Genomic DNA, 21,590 nt, shown 5'->3' on the forward strand with positions numbered 1-21,590 from the left:
AAGAGCCAACACTCTGGATGTTCGTGCGAAACGAATATATAAACAAATATATATTCCAAACGAATATACATATATTTGTTTTGCACGAATATCCAATATTTGAAACATATATTCGTTTATAATTCGTTTCGCACGAACATCCAGCGTTAGCTCTTATTGAATTTAATGTTAGGTTAGATTTTCAAGAGCTTTAGTTCTTCGATTAATCAATAAAATTGAGGTTCTTTCCCCTCTCTCTCTCCCCTTCTGTCCGTCTGTCTTTCTTTCTCTTTTGAAGTAAAGGTACATTGTGATTTTAGAAATGAGAGAAGCGAATGTCCGCACTCAGTCGGAATCTTTCCTCGGAAAAAAAACATTTTGAGAAATTTCAATGTGCGGGATCTCAGGCCGCTGCAGGCGATATACTCTCTGTGCTCGCAATATATATACACGCCTAGGAGAACTGGAACAGCCATGTAAGAATGTGCGAGCCAACTATGTGCACCGCGGGGTGCACCGGACGGGAATGCAATAAGTACGGCAAGCCGCATACCGTACGCTCACCCAGTGAACGCCCGTTAAACGTGATATGTCCGCGTATTCAATAAGGGACGTGCGAAAAAATACACGCCTACACCTTGCACAAAGATCAATATAACAGATGCAGATCAGTGTATATGTGGGTATTTTATACTTAACAAGTGAATCCCAATGAGATACGTGTACCTTATTCGTGATGCTAGTCGAGGTGCGCACGAGAGAATCTTACAGAGAAAGATTCTCTTCCGTGTAATAAAATAAAAGTTTCTTCCAATCAGTGGATCTATCGGGACATTCATATGCAATAAATATGCTGTCTATTTCGCGAGAAGATTTTTATGGGAATAACGCCGCGGGTCGCGGAACGGAAGCGCGTTTTATCTCTCTCTCTTCTCTCTCTCTCTCTCTCTCCAACAAGCGAGACGGGGGTATCGGCCGGTGCGCTGCACTTAGTAGGTCAGACGATTGCAAGATGCGATCGCCAGGTCACTGATTTTTCGAAGCGAGATATTCTAATGAGGTCGCGACGAAGAAACGGAGGGGATGAATTTCTTTCGTACAAAGACAGATCGACTGCGAGGTGGTTTAACGGGGGGATAACAAGCCGCGAGATACTAGTGAGATACACGGCGCCATCGAGATTGTTGCCGTAATAATTCTCACGCACAGGGGATAGTTAAACGAAACGACGGGACCATATCCTGTACATGAAGCTGCGCGCGATGATATCTAGCTGGCTTATCACACTTGTCGGCTTAAGAGACGAATAATTACGCGGGATATTGTCGGTTTTACACGCCAATCAACGTGGCGCGCTATTACCGTCGCGCCTCTCTAAAGGCTTTCTATCTTTACGATACGTTGCGGATACCCTCTGTATACAAGCTTGACCACTACAAGAGCTCTCCCTTCTTTGTTCTCCCTCTGGAGTTGCTGAGCTTAACCGCGTTATCGAGACGTTAAATAATTTTATCGACATTGTAACGGTGTTACGTTACTCCGCGTTACCGCAAAGAAGGAAGGCCGCGCAAACGAAAATTATATAAAAAAAAAAGATGTTTTGTTGAGTTTTTTTACAAATAATTATTTGTATATAAAAACTATTTCCTTCACACTTGATTCCCTTCATCTGTGTTCCGGTTATAAACTTTCTGCTGTTGTGATAAAGTTTTAAGATTGAAATATGTGATAAATCTTTTTATAAAAAAAATATATATATAGTCAATGTATTTTACACAGTTGAAAAATATACAACAATTCCGCCAATCGAATTAACGATCGATCTTCGCGAGTTCGTCGAATGTTCGATATCTTAGAACTCAAAGTGCCGGTTCGCGGAGCGGACACTCTCCGTTCCAGGTCACAGAGATTCGTCCGCCTGTATCTCTCTCTCTCTCTCTCTCTCTCTGTCTCTTTCTACGCGAGGATAGGCATCTCTACGAAGGCCTCTCTCGGTCATCGCAAGTGCACAGCGAGTGCGCTGCACCTTGTACCGTTACCGGGCATGTAATCGCACAAACAGCCGACGAAGCGACGATCAAATTCGTCGACCGACTCTATTGCCGGTTTTCAGCAGCTCGCTGAAAATAATGAGCGTCGTCTCTTATACGAATACTAGTGAAATAAGAATTTCGTCGTGCCTGAATTAAACGATGTTTTCGCGCGCGTGATATAGGCGCATTTACCTAAATAGCATCAAGAGTTATTATTTAGCTCGAGCTAATCGATGCTCGACACAACTAATCGGGATCAGCCAAGTGTAACACGAGCGATCTTGTGTTCGCCGCGAGGTTTTTAGTCGCTTGATCCAAGAGGTCGAGAACGTGATTGCGACTGTACGAGAAGAGTCGTGCGTGTTCTCTAAACGTTCCCCGATTAATCGAGATCGAACCAACATAAACACGCTCGAAAAAAAACAGACCACGTGTATATGTAGATACATGATTTATTATGTAGTTTTTTGCTTATTCTTAACGCAAAAAGAACTTGTATTATATTTTTATAATGCGTATCGAAAGTTTTGCGCTTTCGATTCTCGTTCCTTTTCTACTCAAAGATATCTTCGTTTCTCTTCCTTTTAATGACAACTCCTTAAATATCTGCGAATTAAAATAAACAAAATATATGGAGCGCCCGTAACTCGATTATAGCTGTAATTTGACGAATGTGTGATATACGGAGATAGATAGATGTAGGTCGATTTAGAGATGAGAGCAACACCTTCCTTTCTCCCTCGCGCGCGCGCGCGCGCAACAAAGCAGGAAAAAACAAACGTGGAACAAGCGCACGCGACAAAAAGCGCGGAAGCGCTTTTTTCCCATTACTTTGCAGTAATAAAGAGAGAAAGAGACACCGGAGGCGATAATTATAATCAAATCAAGTTAATTTGCCGAAGAAACGCGACTTTCCTCGCGATTTGACAAACATTAATTATGCGAGATTTTATGTTGTCTGAGAAAACTCTATCCCATCGGTTAATTAAATCCGTAACTTTAATCCTTCGTGGCCAGACCGGGTCTGTGAGACCCACGCGACTCTAAGATCGAATATCTCCACAAAAAATCTATATTTTTTCAATTTTGTATTTTTGAATCGAAAGTTTGGACGATTCTGTGTCGGTAAAAAAAGATAAATTGAACGACGAATTGAAATCTCTAGTAGTTTTGAAGATATAAACGTTTAAAAAAGCCTAGTTTTTTTTTTTTTTCTAGAAACACTGATTAGCAATTTTTGAGCGGGTCTGAAAGATCCACGTCTGGACTAGAAGGGTCAATCGATACAACCCGCGTTCGACCGATGAAACTACAAGCGTCGTAAGTATGTACCAAAAAAAAAAAAAAAAAAAAACACGGACACGCACAAACCGCTCCATTTAGCCGCGAGGTAAACGAAGAAGGTGCGTGACATTGGAAAGTCTGTGGACCGAAGATGTTGATGTACGACATACCATTTTATGCAGCCGCTTTTTTCCGTCGCTCGCGAGAGCTCTCTCCGATTTCAATATCGTACGTCTAGACACCGGAATTCCGGTTTAACGAGTATACCGGAGGCACTTGCGAGTTAGCGCTTGCTAAAGCGTTAGACGACGACTGTCTCTACGTCGAAAATACTCATTCTCTTCGATCGTTCGATGAAAAACGGCAAGTCTAATGGAACGCGGAATGTTTATCAAACATAATAACGTAAGTATATAAATGTGTGTGTGTTTGTAATAAATAAATAATAAACAAATATACATACTGATATTTGTTGCGCAAGAAATTTGAGGTTTTTTAAAGTTTATTTGATCTCTAATAAAACTAAACAAGAGGATCGCGCTGTTACGATCCTTCCGTTGGGTAGTCACTTGTACGCGAGAGTAAGGTACAACATGCTGATTGTGATCGACATGGAACCTTCGCAAAATCGGATCACTTCTTCCTTTCACCGACTGCTCAGCTCGAAAGTCGTAAATCATTATTAACATTGATATCGGTATCTACCATTCAATTAATTATAATTTAAATGCCGTCTCGACCGAAGGTGAGACATACAATTTTAATACTTTCTATACGGGTGAAAGGATTTGCAACATTACGGTTCGAACAAATTCTCTCGTACTCGGAAAGTAACTTCATCGAAAGATTCGAATCTTTCCAGCTCCCCTTATTAGGGTGAAAATGTTCTTATCACAGACCGGCTTTCACCGGCAAAACACAGAGATAAAGGCTGGATTCGAGTAAAAAATATCAAAGCTACTTGTCCAGCGACAAAACTAGATCGGACGAAAAGAATTGAAATTAATAAAAATTATACATTATAATTAGCACAACTGTAAAACCGATAGTCAATAACTAGCAAGGAATCTAAAAACACGCGTCTTATCTTCGATGTGAGCGTTGCGTTCTTCCCGTTCCCGATTTCTAGTTATAAAGTTTCGAAGTCGCTCTGTCACTGATTTAATAGAATTGCGAGCAAGCTTGATCAAAAAGTTTAAAACCTGCATGCGAAGAACAATTGGTGATTGCTTTATCAGAGTAACGACGATGTAACCAACATGTCTAATAATTCGATTACAAACGACGCGCGGCGAGAAAGTTTAATTTCCTCTCCTTTTGCGAAGTTGTCGGCGCAACAATAGAGTTGTCTTTATAGAGTACCGACCTATTGAGACGTGGACTGGAGATTGAAGTATCGATTCTATTATTTCGGAACAATGTGAGCAGATCGTACGATATAGCTTCAATTGTATATTTGCGTTCATCAAGTATCGACAGGTGCGGGTCAGGAGAAACTCGCATTTACTCGAAATCGAAAATTAAAGTAGGTGTCTATCGGAGAATTTCGACACAATAAACACTGATTTTCGGATAAGATAGCGTGTCAAACGGAACAGTGGGTCTCCCAGACCCACTCAAAATTTGCGTATCGGCGTTTCTAGTAAAAATTAGCGTTTTTTTTTTTAAACGCTTGTATCTTCGAAATTATTAGATTTTTTCAATTTATTTATTTATGTTTTATTGACGCAGAATTGTTCAAACTTCAAAATTACTAGAAATTTTTTCAATTTATTTATTTATTTATTTTTTATTGACACGGAATTGTTCAAACTTCCGATTTAAAATTGAAAGAATATTGAGTTTTTGCGGAGATATTCGATTTTAAAGTCGCGTGGGTTTTACAGACGCAGTTTGACTCGTAGATCATTTTTGGAAGTCAATTCAGGAATATATTTATATATATTTTTATAGTTATAAAATATATCAGTAACTAGAAAGATATATTTACTAATATATTTTTATCTTATAACTAAATAAAATTGTCTCTTTTGAATGCATATATGAATGAATGAATATATGAAAGATAATATTTTTTGATCAAAGTGCTACCGCGTGAATCAATCATTACATGCTGACTGAACGATAATGTTATCGTCGCTTAATCGCTCGTCTCAATACAAATCGCATTAAACCAGACAAGTGAAATCAATATAGTACTTCTTTTTTCTTTTCAGCTTTCTCTCTTGTCATTTCCCTTCGATCAAACTGTTCAGTCATCATCGTCTGCGAGTAGGAACCATTGCATTAAAGTGATCGATAAGTGAATATATATGGAAAACAACAGAAAGGGTGTTTCATGGCAACCCAGCAAGCGGGGTTTCGCCTCCCAGGGTGATTAACCCTTAGATATCGAAGACACGCTACACGTTTTTATTCACTTTGACTTTCCATTTCAGTTTAACGCAAACTGTCGATGTTTTTTTGTTCTCTTTTTTTTACAATAAAAGTTATCTTTATCAAATTTCCTGACTTTATTATTTCTTTAGGATTAGAAAAATCAGCTTCAACACTTCATCAGGTAGGTACTGATCATCAATTTAAATTGCTAATAAATTTCCCAAACGAATTCTCTTTGCGTGTAATTATCGATTAATCGTCTGTCACTATCGTGAGGTATTACAGCGCCCAAGTCGGTCGTGCCGCATATTATTTGTGCCCCACATACTGCCAGTTTTACGGCGAGCGTGGTTCAAGAGAGCTGGTGCACGCGCGAGTGCGCCCCGAGCGTGAATCATAAATATGCGCGACCGTCATTTCCTTCCCCGGCTCTGCGATATTAGGTATGCCAGCCGCGAAAGGAAAGAGCAACCAGAACGCAACCGGCAATGGCGCGAGTCGTTTGCATAAATCATCAGCGCTTTTATTTATCTTGCGCCGCGCTCCATTATGCGCGCGCTATTATACGCTAATAGCTTAATAGTGCCACGCTCGCGATCAACAATTATTATTACTATCGGATTGCTCGTTCGGAAAAGCAAGTTCGATAATCGCGCGATCATAATTGCAATTAAGTCTGTAAAACGAACTCGTCGTAACACAAGAGTCTTTTCTCGCGCGTTTCAAACCTCTTTTAACAATTTACAAGCAAGTCGTTCGACGCTTTTTGCGACGGAATTTACTGCACAGTTTCTGTCGCCCGCAGCCTGTTTTAAACGATGTCGCGATTCGCCGAGCTCATCAGCTGCGCAGACTCCGCGATCTAAAATACTCCTGCCGCGATCAATAATCATAAAACTCGTGTTTTCGGCATCACACGCAATCCTCTCGTCGCGCACAACAACGTGCTACGAGCGTGCAGATTTCGTCGAGCTTTTTTTCATCTCGCATTTATGCGTCGCATAAAGTTTTATACGTCATGCGAGAAAAGAGAAACACGTTTGTAGCGAACAAGTTCGATTTCGATAGAAAATTGATCGTGGTTGCGTTTTACTTACAGCGACAAAAATAACTTCCATAACCAGCGCCTATTCAAGAACCAATCGACTGCAGTTCAGCGGAGAACAAAAATAACAGTAAGGTCGCGCTCGCAGCGATAAAATTTAATCGCGTTTAACTGCTGCTTATCTCTCTCTCTCTCTCTTTTAGCGGTACGTCACAATAATCTCAGGTTCAAGAGTCAATCAGTGAGACCGACAGTCAGCGAGATGTAGTGATGAAACTTGTACACGCTGAACGATGAATTTTCTGATTTGAATAATTCACATATAAAATGTAATTAATGATATTTTAACTCACAAAAATATTCATATTAGAGATATAGTAAATAAATTATATAAAGTAAATAAATAATAGTATAATTATATAAAGTAAATAAATTATATAAATAATTGAGAAGTGGTTTTTTTGAAATGCAACAATTTGCATTTTAGGCAATAAATAAACATGCAATCAGAATGTTTTCTTTGAAAAAAAAAAGAAATATTAAAAAATCAGTTTAAAAAGTTCGTCCCAGTCAAAAAACTCCTTCAGTTTTCACTTCGTCAGGAAATAGAACATATTGAAATATCAAATTTCTTTTTTCAAATAATCGATTTCCTTGAGTCTCCATCTTTCGAAAAAATTCAAAATGTTTCAGTGAAGATGTAATCATAAAGAAATACTTTCGAGAGCCTGATTCTTCGGATGCTTTCCACTCAGCGTCTGTGAATTCAACGGCGAGTACACACGCGTATTGCGCGACAAATCGATGAGTCATGCTATCTCGGCTAGGGTCGTTCCGCCCTGATGTAATACGCAACGGTAATTTTTCAAGTTCCGGGGAGAAACAAACAAAAAAATGCCAAAAATTGAAGAATGCGCGTTACGATAAGTTATAAAACAAATTTGATTGCGCAATTTTATTTCTCGTGACACTTTTCACGTAAAAGTCGAGACTTGTTTGCACATTCCGAAGATAATACTTGTAATTTGTATTTCAACAAGAAGCAACATTTAAAAGTGGACTTTGTGCTCACGTTGCTTCCGAATATTCATTTGTTGCTGTGTGTGTGTGTGTGCAGCTCGAGCGTCCTTATCGATCGGTCGCGTCGCGTCCAAGCGTCTCGAGGTCGACCTCGAAAATGAGTCTCGTAATTTCGGTGCACCGATCGCACCTGCGCATCCTTGGCGAGGCAATTGCGGCCTTGACACCAAACGATACTAATAGTTCCGAAAAAATAATAGGTGTGTATTAATCACACACACACACACACACACGAATTGTTCTGAAGAAAAATTAAAAAATCTAAAGTTTTTATTAAACGGAGTATCAATCAACGAGAAGCATAAATAATCGATCTTTCGCGGGGGTTCGATGCGGGCGCACATGCAATCAATAAGGAAAGAAGTTGAAGATTTTTACCCTGCAACATGTTGTGATCGGCGTCGTCGTCCGCATGGAAGCGGACGCCGCCGATGGAAGAGGACAACAGGCTCATTTTCTCTCGACGCCGGAGACCGTCGTCTACAGCGTACTCGTCTTCTCGATGCGGCCGAGCGGCGTCGACGGATCCGCTGTGACCAGCGGATTGCGACGGGAGACCTGCAGGGGCCGCCTGGCCCGCGCGCTCGCGGCGCTATTGGTGCACAATCGCCGTGCGGCCGCGGGCCAGCCAATCGACGAGCGGGACCTCGACGAAGCGATCTTCACAGGCCTCGGTCAACTCGCGGGAAGCCGCCGGCCACGAGCCGGAACGTCACTTTCTCCAGCTGCTCCCGGACGCCACCTGCCCGCGGACGGTGCGGTGCGTTCGTCGCTTCCAGAACGACTGCGTCCCGATCGTCTCTTGGACTCAGCGGCCGGCTCGTCAACACCGCGACGATTCTCCCTCGGGAATAAATCTCGCGCGGCTGTGATCGGTTTTCGCGACTCTTCCACGACCGGAATCCGAAACGATCCCTCACAGCTTTGACAGCTCGCACGCGGTTCTTCACTCTCTCAGGCGTTGTCACTCCGACCGACTGGCATCACCGGCACTGCCCCGCGAGTTCCGTCCACCGGAGCCGAACACCGACCGTCCGTCCCGCACCTCCGTTTTGCCGTGAAACACAACGGCGTATGACGTGCCGACGAGCACCGATCAATAACAGCTCGCTGCCACGCGGCGTCTGCGCTATCGCGTTGTCGTATGTAAGCTTCGGATGTAAGGTGGAGGGTCGGTCCGATATATATTCGAGTCATTAATTAATCGGCGATTCGTTATCTTCGTGTCAGAATACAGTAAGTGAAATAAGCGTACATTGATGCACATTTTATGCTTTTTTATGTAAAATTGCATACACACATTTTGTAATACATTTCTTATTGCGCACAAAAATATATATCGCGAAAAAATGGAAACGTGCCCCAACACTTGTTTTATCCATTGTGTGAATTGCGTGCTTCACAGATATTCACGCGAGGATTTCTCCAATGAGCACGCATGAATCTAAAGAAAAAATATGCGGTGTGATTGGTGTTGTTGGAAGTATATATACGCGTTCTTCCCTGCGTCTTTCCTCGGAAACTTGCGGAGAAATTACGACGTCGATGCAATAAATAATAATGACTGTCGTGATGAAACAGGCGGAATAAGGAAAGATGTAGGTAAATGGACGTTACGTCGGCCAGCGATTATTTCATTATGGCGTAATTAATGGCACTATTTTATACTCGCGTTACGCGTAACACATTAGTAACTTCGTTATGATTCTGATGTTACTCCGAAATTTATTTATTCTGCTTGAAATTTATATACGAAAAAAGATGATGTATGGTCGGGAGAAAGATTGAGGAGAAAGTTCGGTTTGTATTCATATTGTTTACAATGTTTCGCACGATACGTACACAAACGAACACCGTGTGTATATCATCATGTTGCGTTGTATAATTTATATATAGATTCTCTTTATACTTTCTCGCGTTATATTATTTTACATTGCGTAATAGAGATTTTTATACGTACACGCACACATCACCACTACTTTATTACACTTTTGCCGATTTAATTAAAGTTTGAAAATTTGGTTAAATTTGGATAATTCGGAAAAAAAATAGAACAACGTGTGCATACAACATCGTTTTGATTGCATCGCGCGAGAACGAGAAAGAAGTAAATTTCCGATGGCACTGGAGCGTGTTACAAGTGATTTAGGAAATCGGCAGTTTTCATCGTGACATCAACGTTTCCTGCAAATCGCGGACGGCATTTGTTATGCGCTGACATCGGCACGCTGCTGCATTTTGCGCGTGCATTCATGCGCGCATATACGCGCGAGCGTGTCCGTTTCGGACCGGGTGATACTTCGAGTAATTCACCTGTCCCGTTATGCTAAGCGGGATAAACGTTTCATTATGCACCGACGAATGTTTCGTAGCGCGACGCGCCTAGTTTCGAGTTTTGTTTTTTTTTTTTTATCATCTTGTTCCGCCATAGTGATAAAGTTACGGAGAATGTCTCTACTCAAATTTCAAAATTTTTTTTATTATCTATGTACAGATAAGAGAAAGATTAGTTGAGCAACTTTTTATTCAAAGTATTATAAATCATAATTTAAGGTTATATTATATTTTGTATCAAATCTTTATTAAAAGTTTTTATCTTTTATTTATAATAATCCGTAATACTTATATGTAAAATGTTTTATTTATTATTAATTAGAAGAATTGTTTTAATTAACAAAAATTAAAATAAAACTAGAAAACTCAACATCTTATAAACAATGATAAATAATAAACATAAAATAAACGTATAATACACAATAAACATAAAATATATCGTAAAATTGTTAACAATATAATGAAAAATAAAAAGTAATCTATTAAGAGCAAAAAGGCAATTTCTGCAGTCAGAAACAATTAAACTTTAGAATACGTAACTTCGTATTGTTGGCTAAAATATTTTTTTATAACTAAAACTCCATAAATAAAATAAAATAGCAACATGATATTTAAAAAATACACTAATAATTTATGTTAAAAAACGTTTCTGGTTTTTATGAATCACTATAATTATCAAGACCAAAAAGAATTTTATTTATATAGAAAAATAGTGTTCGCCCCTTGATATAGACGTGTACAGCGCGTTAACGCGCTTTCTTACGCAGACATCGACATATCCACACGTGTCTCGGTTATTGAGATATTTGCAAGTTCTATAACTTGCTTATTAATCTCGCTTTGCGTGTCCTAGTTTTGTTCAAATTTCCAGATAAACTCGGAACTTATAAAGATTTTTCTGAGAAAAAAATTTTCAATATTTCCAGATAATATCTTCGTTATCGAGTTTTCAACGCGTATTAAACCCGTGGATTGACATAGATCTTCCAGACCCACCCAAAAATTTCAAACCGGTATCTCTAGTAGGAATTAGTTTCGAGCGACATCTGAGGGCTCTGAAAAAAACTTTAGGATTCTAAACAAGGTTAGAGGACGTTGACAGCGTCAGTCGTTCAATAGTTTTGCGAGTAATGCGAGTGTTCACTAGTGAAGTGTGAAAAGGCAGATCAAAATCTGTCCATAACATTGAGTTTTTCGAAAGGCAAGTTAATTTTTTTCCAGTTTGAGCATTTCTAATGTAAAAAGTTGATATTTCTCATAAGTTTATGGTACTTTGTCAAAAATCTATGTACATTTACAGCGATTTATTAGTTATGGCGCGCAAAATATGCGATTTGCGACTTCTGGAAGTGCCACCTGTAGAATATTTCGATTCTGCTTCGGAATCCGAGGAGAACGTTATTTTGAGTGACTTCTCTTATCAAGAGACAGACGTAGGATCGTCTGATGATGACAATGTAAATCCTGCCAGACAGGAAGAAACCCAGGCAGAAGCGGAAATGTCAACGCCAAGGCCGTCACGGACTCGAAAAAGGGTTAAGGAGAAAAACAAGTATCTTTTTTGTTATTGTTGAAAAAATATTCTTTTTTTTCGGTAGTTTGTATTTTATACAAATTTGTATTTTATACAAATTTTGGATTTTCGAAAAATTAATCCTTCGCGGACAGACGTGGATCTCCAAGACCCACTCAAAAATTGTGCATCGGCATCTCTAGTAAAAATTAGTTTTTTTTTTAAACGCTTATATTCGCTTCAAAATTATTTTTTTTTTTTTAATTTTTTTTACTTGTTCAAACTTTCAATTTAAAAAACTTAAAAAATATTGATTTTTCGCGGAGATCTTTAATTTTAAAGTCGTAAGGATCTCACAGATTCAATTGTTTTTTTGAGATCTGTCCACAAAATGTTAAATTTATTTCTCAGTCTCAGTTTTTGGAAATGGTAGTATAGCTTCTTGCTCGCCGAGTCTCGCGCTCGGTATTGCGTATGTTTTGATTTTTCTAGCTCTCGCGCGATGTTTGAATTTTAAATTCAAAATCCTATACATTTAATTCTATTCTCGAGCAAGTCAGCTGTTTCGGATTGCGGGGAATCCGTGCTCGCGGATGTTTTTCGGAGGATTGTTATCATGTGCGACGGTCTCACGGAGAATAATTCGATTTCTCTGTAATTTCGGATAATTATACTCTCTTTCGGCTGTAAAGATCGTCAATCTTTCCAACTTCGAAAAGTTTCGGGCAAGAAATGTACATGAAATATTTATTTTCGGCGGTTATCATATAGTTTTTCTTAGCTTATGCGATTTTACAATTTTGTAATTCCCGGTTTTTATGGAAATTTTCAGATATAAATCGAACCTTCGTGCGCCCAAACAGCGGGGCGACGGCAGCTTAAGTACGAAGATACATTTACCCCAAGGGAAAAATGGAGCAGAGCGCGTTACCAGGCCGATCGATGCTTGGAGCCTGTTATTTAACGACGAAATTTTAGAAATAATTCTAAAACAAACAAATGAGCAAATTGTTCGAAGTAGAACCGCAACAGAATATCGTGACGCCGATAAGACATATTCTTTTCTAACTATGATGGAGTTCCGTGCATTTATAGGCCTTCTCTATTTTGCCGGAGCCAGCAAGAATAATTCTGATACCGCAGAGATGTGGTCAAATTTGGGGTCACCTATATACCGAGCAACAATGTCGCAAAATAGGTTTAAATTTATATTATCTTGTCTTCGTTTCGATGATCAAAGAACTCGTCGGGAGAGGCGGACAGATGATAAATTTGCGCCAATTCGAGACATATGGGAACGTTTCGTCGAAAACTGTAAAAATTACTACTCGCCGCATCAAATCTGCACGATCAACGAACAATTGGTATCCTTCTGCGGTCGTTGTGCGTTTAAAGTATATATTAGAAATAAGCCGCATAAATGTGGTATAAAACTCGTGACGATTAACGATTCCGCGACTTCCTACATGTTTAACGCGATTCCGTACGTTGGAAAAATGACAACAGAAGCAAACGAGCCCGTTTCTTTTTACTGTATTCGAAAGCTAAGCGAGCCTATTTATAATACCGGGCGGAAAGTCATCTGTGATAAGAGAGGAACGGCCATTTTTGACCAGCTGTGTGATGACTATTCCACGGCACGAGCAACTCGCCGTTGGCCATTGAGAATATTTTTTGCAATGCTCGACTATGCGATTGTAAATAGCTTTGTTTTATATCAACTAAACATCGAAAATGAATCGTTAATTAGATTCAAATACGTACAAAATTTAACTATGGCGCTTTTAACACCTTTCGTCCAGCAGAGAATGCAGACACAAACTCTGCGGAAAAACCTGAAGCTGTTGATTAATCATATTTTTGGTATTGAAATGCCAATCACAATGCAATATGATCCTGTGGATTGTAAATTAGAAAAAAGAAAACGATGTGTATTTTGCAATGTTGACAGAAAAACTCAATATATATGTTGCACGTGTAAGCGGCCGAGATGTGAGGAGCATCGCTCTTATGAATGCATAGAATGTGCTGTACAACAAAAAAATATATTTTTCTGATGGACATCAGAATTGCTCAAATTTTTAATAAATAAATTTTAAAAAACAGAAAATAATCGATTGTCGCGGAAATAATCGATTTTAAAAATCTCACAGATTCAATCTGTCCAAATGCTAGGCTGTTTTTTAGAATCTATTTAGGAAGAGTTAATCGAGATCTGAGTATCATAAAAGTATTGTCAGCTGATAGAACATGATGAGCTAATAAACCCGTTTTTTCTTTGACACGCAGTTTCCACGCACGTGCGTCGTAAGATTGATTTTCTATCTGGACAAAAAAATTTTTATCTTCATGGCAGCAAGTATAATTTCACACGTGCGTTAACGGTACAGTATGATTGTACTGTATCTTGAAAATCCGCCTGTGTAATAACTTGCAAGTTATCGCGGACTATCTCTGCCGATTAACTAAGTCTATAAATAATCAGTGGTTGTCGTATGCGCGATGTTCGTTTGCCTGATTTGCAAAAAAACACTCAGTTGGCAATACCTATATATATGTGTATATATATATATAAACTTCAAACATCGTTCTTCAAGAAGACTTGGACTCATCGCTGCGACGATAATTAATTGTTCTTCTATGAAAACCGGTTTCCATTTTCTCACAACCAACGCGCGATATCAAATAACACTATATATGTATTACTATCTTCGTTTTCACACTACACTTCATATGTATATATTCGAATTATTTCTTTTATTCCTGACCTTCTATAATCTAAAAGCTCATAGTATACGACAATTGTTGAATTTTTCGTGATGTACGCTCTCATATAATGCAAAAAAATGTAAATGTAAAATATGTACATAATGTAACATTTTATTTAAAAAAACTTAAGTCAGTTTCGTTTTTCGAAAATTATTGCAAATATAAAAAAATATACGCTACTATGTTTACTATAAAAAAAATAGCAAAACTCTTTTCTCTTTCATTTATTCAACATACTTACCGTTTACGAGAAAATTGCTGGCTAGTAATGAAAGTAACACAAACACCCTGTATGTATCTTTTGTGTATCTTTTACTTATAAAAACATTCCGTCATCGTCAAATCATTTACAGGTTCTAGATAAAGCACAACACACGTTACAAGTATATACGTGTCAAAAAGATGGGTCTTTCAAACGGAGCTTCCTTCAATCTTGTATCGACCAGGGGGAGAAAGGTGAAATTTTCTAATTATGATTAGCTTCGATAAGATGATCCATAATTGACATGGTCACTGACCCGTCACCGCGCAACGATTCCTATCGTCGAAAGTCCAAATTGTTGTTCTGGGTCTAATTTCACCGCGTACAAAAGATATTAAACGTTATCCGTTTCTTCCCGTTGCGGAGCGAGCGCGAGTTTCCAATCATCATCGATAAGGATATTTCACCAAGTTGTTCTTGCTGGATAGGAAGTTTAAAGTTTCGCTAACCGATATTTAGCTCTGCGGGCTGTTCTACAGAGATCGCATTGTGTTCGAAAGTCTGTATTTTTAATATAATATGATAGAGAGAGAGAGAGAGAATTTCTGACTTTTACAAAGAAAGACTTTAAATTTTGAGTCTCTCTTTGGCAATTATTTGGCGATCATTTTTGCGTTCGATACGCCTTATTAATGACATATAATCAGAAGATAGATAGGGAACGTTTCTTGCCGGCAGAATCGAACGTACTCTACTTTCGCGATTCTCTCGCAGAGTTCCTCTCGCCGGTCTCTTCTTCGTTATACGTGACCTTTCTTCGCGAAGATACGAGAGCGTATTGCGCTTCCTGTTATTAGAAGAGATTACTATTCTGACCCGATATAAGTGTGTGCGTGTGTGAGTGTGTGTGTGACTGCGGATGTGGCTATTGAAACCGATTCCTTTTTCCGATCTCCGCGTTCTCAGGATCGACAAATGATTAGGATTGCGATAGACGAAAGGAGCACAATAGAATTCCACTTATACGAGAGCCCTGACTCGATTTGCGTCTCAGAAATTACATACTTCCTCCAACTCGGAGAATACTGGACTCGATCGAGCGGAATGAATATCGTATCGCTGCAAAACAGATTTTGTGTTGTCTTCGGTTTTTCTTCTTCGACAAAACTCCAGAGGTGTTATCGAGGAGTAAATCGCATTTCCATTTCATTTGTCTTCGAAACCGCTGATTCCTATATATCAACGATGGCGCGACCACTGTATAAGTAAATTATCGGCGTGCATTGCCACGTCCCGGCGCGGCGAGAGCCGCGCGGAAAAGTCGGTCTTCCGTTTCTGCGGTTAGAAAACGATCACGGCGATTTCACACCGCCACCGCTGATCCGATCTATCTATCCATCTATCTATTCCCGCAGCCACGCGAGCCCCGAGCTTTTACCCGCGAGTGCCGCTCATCTCTCACCTCTCGACGACCTATCTCGTGACGAAGATCGCCAAATTTTTTCCGCCGCAGTAAACCACAGGAAAATTGCGCGCGCTCTGATATGTTTCTTTCTTTTTTTTTTTCAATTTGACGGGAGAAAACTCGCGCACGTCTTTATTTTGGAAAACAAAACTGTTCTCGCTAATTCTCTGATTACGTACAGACATCTATTTGCGCTCAAATTATTTCCAGATAACAAGAATTTCAAAATACTCAAACGTTTTTCAGATTTTTTTAGGTAATACACAGTAAAAAGTCGCGCGTCCATTCATCAAAATGAGGTTACGCAATTTCTTGTGTTATTCCGTTTTGATTATTACTTCAATGTAAAATTAACACACAACACGTGTTGGATTTGTGTCAACTTTGTGACTTAATATTTTGTTTAAGTCACTTAAAAGTGGAATATTATTTTGAATGTTTTTACCACAATTACAATACTTCAATTAACTTATATGTCTCAAAGTCAATTCAACATTTCAAGAAAAGTTAAAGTAAATCTCAAAATAATTATGAACTTTGACATACAAAATAATCAAATTTACTAGAAATCATACTAGAATCAAAGTTAAAATAATTACTATCATGTGTTAATTTAACACAAAAAGTAGTTTTTTTTTAAGTACATTTCTTACTGTAACTCTTCCATGTTTTTAATTATTTTTTTAATTATTTTATATATTATGTTTTATATATTATGTTTCAATTATTTTATGTGTTTATATTATGTTTATATTATGTTTTAATTATTTTTTAATTATTTTATATATTATGTTTTATATATTATGTTTCAATTATTTTATGTGTTTATATTATGTTTATATTATGTTTTAATTATTTTTTAATTATTTTATATATTATTTTTACATCGTAGAGTCAAAATAACAAATGTGAAGTATTGTGTCAGTTACTTAATATTACTAGTTTGTCAATAAATAAAACTAGTTAGTCAATAAGTAACACGTGATGAATGAGTTAATCAAACATTTTTATAATTTCCAGGAACGCGAAATTTACACGGCTAATGAGATGATGTTCGCTGGATGTTCATGCAAAATAAATAAATAAATATATATATGTATATTTATATAATTTTATATATTTATATATTATTTATATATTTATATAATTTTTAGTGTAAATTTTTACACACGAATTTGAATTGAAATTTCAATTTGTAAGTTCACATAGGATGCTGTGGATTTGTATCACGTACGTGAGAAAAAAATGCTCGTTTTCCCCCTATCCGGTTCAATTATATTGCAAAAACAAAAAACGGCCAGAAGTCGAACCCGGAATGACCGATTTAATGTTAGTTTAGAATTTCAAGAACCGTATTTCTTTGTTTAAACATTTTGAAATTTCAAATTAATAATGAAAGAAGAATAAGATTCTTCAGGCTCGGAAGTCTTTAAACTAATGAATGAATTAAATTCGGGTTGTTTGAGCCGGTTTGCAGGATGTTGTGCAGAGAATGCGCTTAAATATATATATATGCATACACATATATTTAATGAAATAATTTTTTTCCTCCATATAGGATGCNGGATTTGCATCACGTATATATGAAGGACCCNGTATACCCCCCTAACTAATTTTAAAATATTGCGAAAAAAACTCCTCAGCCAGGAGTCGAACCTGGAATCTCCGGCTTTTTTTCGCAATATTTTAAAATTACTTAGGGAGGTATACGGGGTCCTCTATATATACGTGATGCAAATCCAGCATCCTATATGGAGGAAAAAAATTATTTCATTAAATATATGTGTATGCATATATATATATTTAAGCGCATTCTCTGCACAACATCCTGCAAACCGGCTCAAACAACCCGAATTTAATTCATTCATTATTTTGAAATTTCTTAATTTTCCGTGCGATCGTCATTCCAATTCTCATTGACCGTTTAAATGTCGCGTCGTTTTCAATAATTTCAAGAGCTTCAACTTTTTCGTTAATTTTTTTATGTCCCAGGAAATCAAACTAAAATTAACATCTTTTTTTACCGTGCAGACACCTTTTTATGCGTATATTTCGACAAACGAATTGACACAACAAAGCTATATCAATGATACTGTAATATTTTCTTGTCGCATTGTTATTCGAATGCGTTTATCCTCTCGCTCGCTATCGTCATTCATCGGAAAACATCTTCGACCAATGGCCACAATGATCGTTCAGTAATGTTCTTGACAAAACAAGAAGCTAGAGTTGATTTAAAGTCGCAATGACTCTCAACAAGAAACTTCGCAATTCTCTTCTGTTCTAAAAAAAAAAAAAGCAATTTAAACTCTCGATATTTGATCACGATGTGAATCTCGACTGTGCGCCACTGTTGTTCGTTAGTCGTACGAAAGCCGAGTGTTGCTGTCGTTCACTTGCCAATTACGTGACTCCACGCACAATCGTAACACTCGAAAATCCACCGCGCGAACGAGTCGAGTCATTGCGATCGTGCATTCAACGTGCGTTCAGCAATTCGAGCCATTGAGGAAAAGTGGATCGACAAGTGACAGGCATCTCTCACATGTCATCAAGGTTTCCCGCAGAAACGAGCTCGCGTGTCGTGCGCGCGTTTCAAAGTAACAAATTTAAACAGAAGAAACGAATATTTGTACAACAGCTTTGTGAAGAAAAACGACAATGAAATAAAATGTCATCATGAATTTTGTTACTTTTGCGCGCGACAAAACGCGGCGAAAAGAAAACTGTGTGGGTTGACGCGGATAAATCTGAATGTTGGTCACAGAAGAGCTTAACATAATTCTGCGTAAGGTTTAAAACACACAAGCGATTTTCTTTCATTACGCCGTTTTTTTTTGTTAAAAACACCATAATAATATAACTGTGTATGCTCTTATAAATATCTAAATTTGTTTCATCCTTACTTAAACAATTTTTTCGCCGCACAGTAAAGCAATTACTCTCTCGTGCGATTTAGTTCGAAGTGGCGTAATTTTTGCAAAAGAGAAAAATGTAGTCTAGAACAACATTCCCGACTCAAGGCGCTTAAAAAAAGCATTATTGTCAATTTTTTGTTTCCGTTAAGTTACACGATAAAAAATACAGTTTGTAAAAATATTTCTCAAATATTAAACTGTCTTAAATAAAATTTTCTCAAAGAACAGACGTTGTTCGTATCACATCGTGGTGTTTACAGCGTGAAATTTCTCTTTGCGCAAATGTAATACAATCTTCCTCTATTAATCGAAAAGAAAGTTACAGGCCGCAGGCCTGATGCGGGTCCCCAGCGGGCATTAACGGTCGATCCGTCCAATAAATTCCTGCATTTCTATTTTTCTTACTTTGGCGCGACGTTGTTGCGCAACTTTCTCAGGAATGAGCGGCGTGAACTTTGAACGCATACAAACGGTATATCTTATTTTATATAATTCCTTAAAAAAACAAATGTAGATTTCGGTAAAATGTTCTCAAGACTTCTCCGATTTCTTAAGTTTTTTTTTCACTTAAAAGTTTATTTATAATCGTAAAATAAATACTTGCATAAAAACCCTTCGAACGTCAATGTAAATTAAATGCTATCTGTGAATAAGTGCCAAATCGTTATGTTAATGTATAAATAAATATACAGAAATATAGACGTTACATTTGCAACTTACGACATTTCTTATTGCTTCTACATAACTTTTCGGTGAAGTATTCTTCTTAACGAAGATGGATTTTAAATGATTCTATATTTTTTCGAAATGAATATTATCTAGCTAGAAAAAGTAAATATATTTAAGAAAAAAAGAAACAAAACAAAACAAAAAAGATCGCTTTTTATCAATCTCAAAGGTGCCTCCAGAAAAAAATCTGTTTGTCATATGGGATGTCTCTTTCGAAACGAAGTAAGTTTTTATAAAACAAGTTTTTGACTAACAAATTGGAAGTAAATCACATGAAAATATTGGACTTTCAGTTTCTAAACAAAAATTCTGAAAAAAATATTTAGTTTTTCCAAATATGATATCTATGTTAAATCTTTTTGAAAGAGAAACAAAAATCAAATATTTTACACATTTTTGCAAAATTCTATGAAATTTCATCGTCTCTTATATTGAAAGAGTTATAAAAACAAGCAAATACTTTTGAGCGCTAGTGTATGACAATTGACACGTATGTGAGATCGATTTATTCATCCGATTTTGATTGTCGGTTTAATCGTCGATAATAATTCCAAATGTCACGAAAATTGCTGTGAGCTCTAAAGCTGGGTATACACATAAACGAACGAACAGCGCGTTCGTCTTATTATCATTCGTCAGATCAAATGTAAGTATACGTCAAAACAATGCGAACGCTATAACGAACGACTTCAGAACGCGAACGCGAATGTTCGAACGTTCGCGCTTGCTGTTCGTTCGGTGCTTGTTCGTAGATGTATAGGTATATCCAGCCTTTAAACGCTCTTTTGCAATGCAACTTAAGGCGATAATAAGCAAACAATACACATGCACTTTGCGCAACGTTTTGTTAACTTCAATTGGATTCTTCAGGAACTGATAACATGAATCTTTTTTCAATTTATAAACAGCATAAAATATTGTATGTAAAGTATATAACTTTTTATGATATATATATATTCTTTTATTGTTTTAGATAAATACTCATATCTCGATATTTAAATCTCCGAAACTATAGTTAAACCTTGAAACAAAGGTTTTCCGATATTCTCTTCCGAGTGTAATCAAAATACCATTTGAATGAATTTCTCTAGATAAACAGACATCCCTGAGCGATAAAATCTAAAACTTTCTTAAGAATTTCAGATATTCGCGGATTTTCTTGTTAGAGAATAGACTTAATTGTATTAACTCACCGTTCGGCGTCCAACTCTCAGTGTCAAAGCCGAGCATGGACCAGTCGGTCTCGAAATCCCTATAACTCGCCATAGTGTCGATGTTCGCGCGAAAGAGCGACGTTCGCGTCGTCCTCGTGCGCGCACGAGGAGAACGTCACGTGTTCGTTCTCCGGTGTTTGTTCGCAACAGATGCAAACAGAATGCACTATATAATTAGTCACGCAATAATCGTGTTTTTGCGAGATTCTACTTCTTACAAATCGCGTGCAAACGCAAACTTGTAATCGGTGAAACATTCGCGGGCATTTTTGTGGAAGAAGAGAATAATAAAATGGGAAGATGTCACAGGACAAAATCCACAGTCCGTAATAATAATCTCAGATCTAACTACCGGAGCAATCACGCGGTAATTACGTTACGGGAACTCGCGCGCGCTGGATATTATCGATAGGCTCTCTTGTTGGCAACGCGTGAAAGAACACAAGTCGAACCACAAGTATATCTCGTCGCGACACCAGATTACATACCTATGTCCACGCACACAGGTGTAGCGAGGCATACACCTATCTATAGAGGTTTGTTTCCACCTCTACTCGAGCGCGCGTTTCTTCCTCGCTTGCACGAATCACCGTCTTGTGTCGTCTCTATCGCGCGTCTTCTTCCACATAAACCGCCGTTACGTGAT

General features: G+C 37.8%; 2 protein-coding genes across 6 annotated transcripts in view; one reads left to right on the forward strand and one right to left on the reverse strand.

Moving 5' to 3' along the window:
* LOC109857610 (cerebellar degeneration-related protein 2) overlaps window positions 1–21,464 on the reverse strand; it is a 41,828-nt gene extending 20,364 nt beyond the window's left edge. The window contains exon 1 of one of the 2 annotated variants that reach the window (XM_020434098.1): window positions 20,924–21,464. In XM_020434098.1, the coding sequence (XP_020289687.1) occupies window positions 20,924–20,996 (73 nt within the window). In that variant the 5' untranslated portion in view covers window positions 20,997–21,464. Of the gene's footprint in view, window positions 1–8,178; window positions 8,351–20,923 lie in introns of those variants that run through there. The other variant, XM_020434097.1, reaches the window with a different exon arrangement.
* Window positions 8,863–14,532, forward strand: LOC109857612. 4 transcript variants are annotated; one of them, XM_020434101.1, is made up of 4 exons: window positions 8,863–9,036; window positions 9,206–9,398; window positions 11,061–11,686; window positions 12,480–14,532. In XM_020434101.1, the coding sequence occupies exons 3-4, from the start codon at window positions 11,400–11,402 to the stop codon at window positions 13,702–13,704; spliced, it is 1,512 nt and encodes a 503-aa protein (XP_020289690.1). In that variant the 5' UTR covers window positions 8,863–9,036; window positions 9,206–9,398; window positions 11,061–11,399; the 3' UTR covers window positions 13,705–14,532. The 4 variants fall into 4 exon arrangements, with proteins under 4 accessions (XP_020289690.1, XP_020289689.1, XP_020289691.1 ...); XM_020434102.1 differs by lacking the exon at window positions 8,863–9,036 and having other exon boundaries at window positions 9,048–9,398; window positions 11,061–11,335; window positions 11,435–11,686; XM_020434100.1 differs by lacking the exon at window positions 9,206–9,398.
* Window positions 21,465–21,590: the final 126 nt, after the last annotated feature.

The sequence above is a fragment of the Pseudomyrmex gracilis genome, unplaced genomic scaffold, assembly GCF_002006095.1.
Source record: "Pseudomyrmex gracilis isolate BER0280 unplaced genomic scaffold, ASM200609v1 scaffold_166, whole genome shotgun sequence".
Classification (NCBI taxonomy): domain Eukaryota; kingdom Metazoa; phylum Arthropoda; class Insecta; order Hymenoptera; family Formicidae; genus Pseudomyrmex; species Pseudomyrmex gracilis.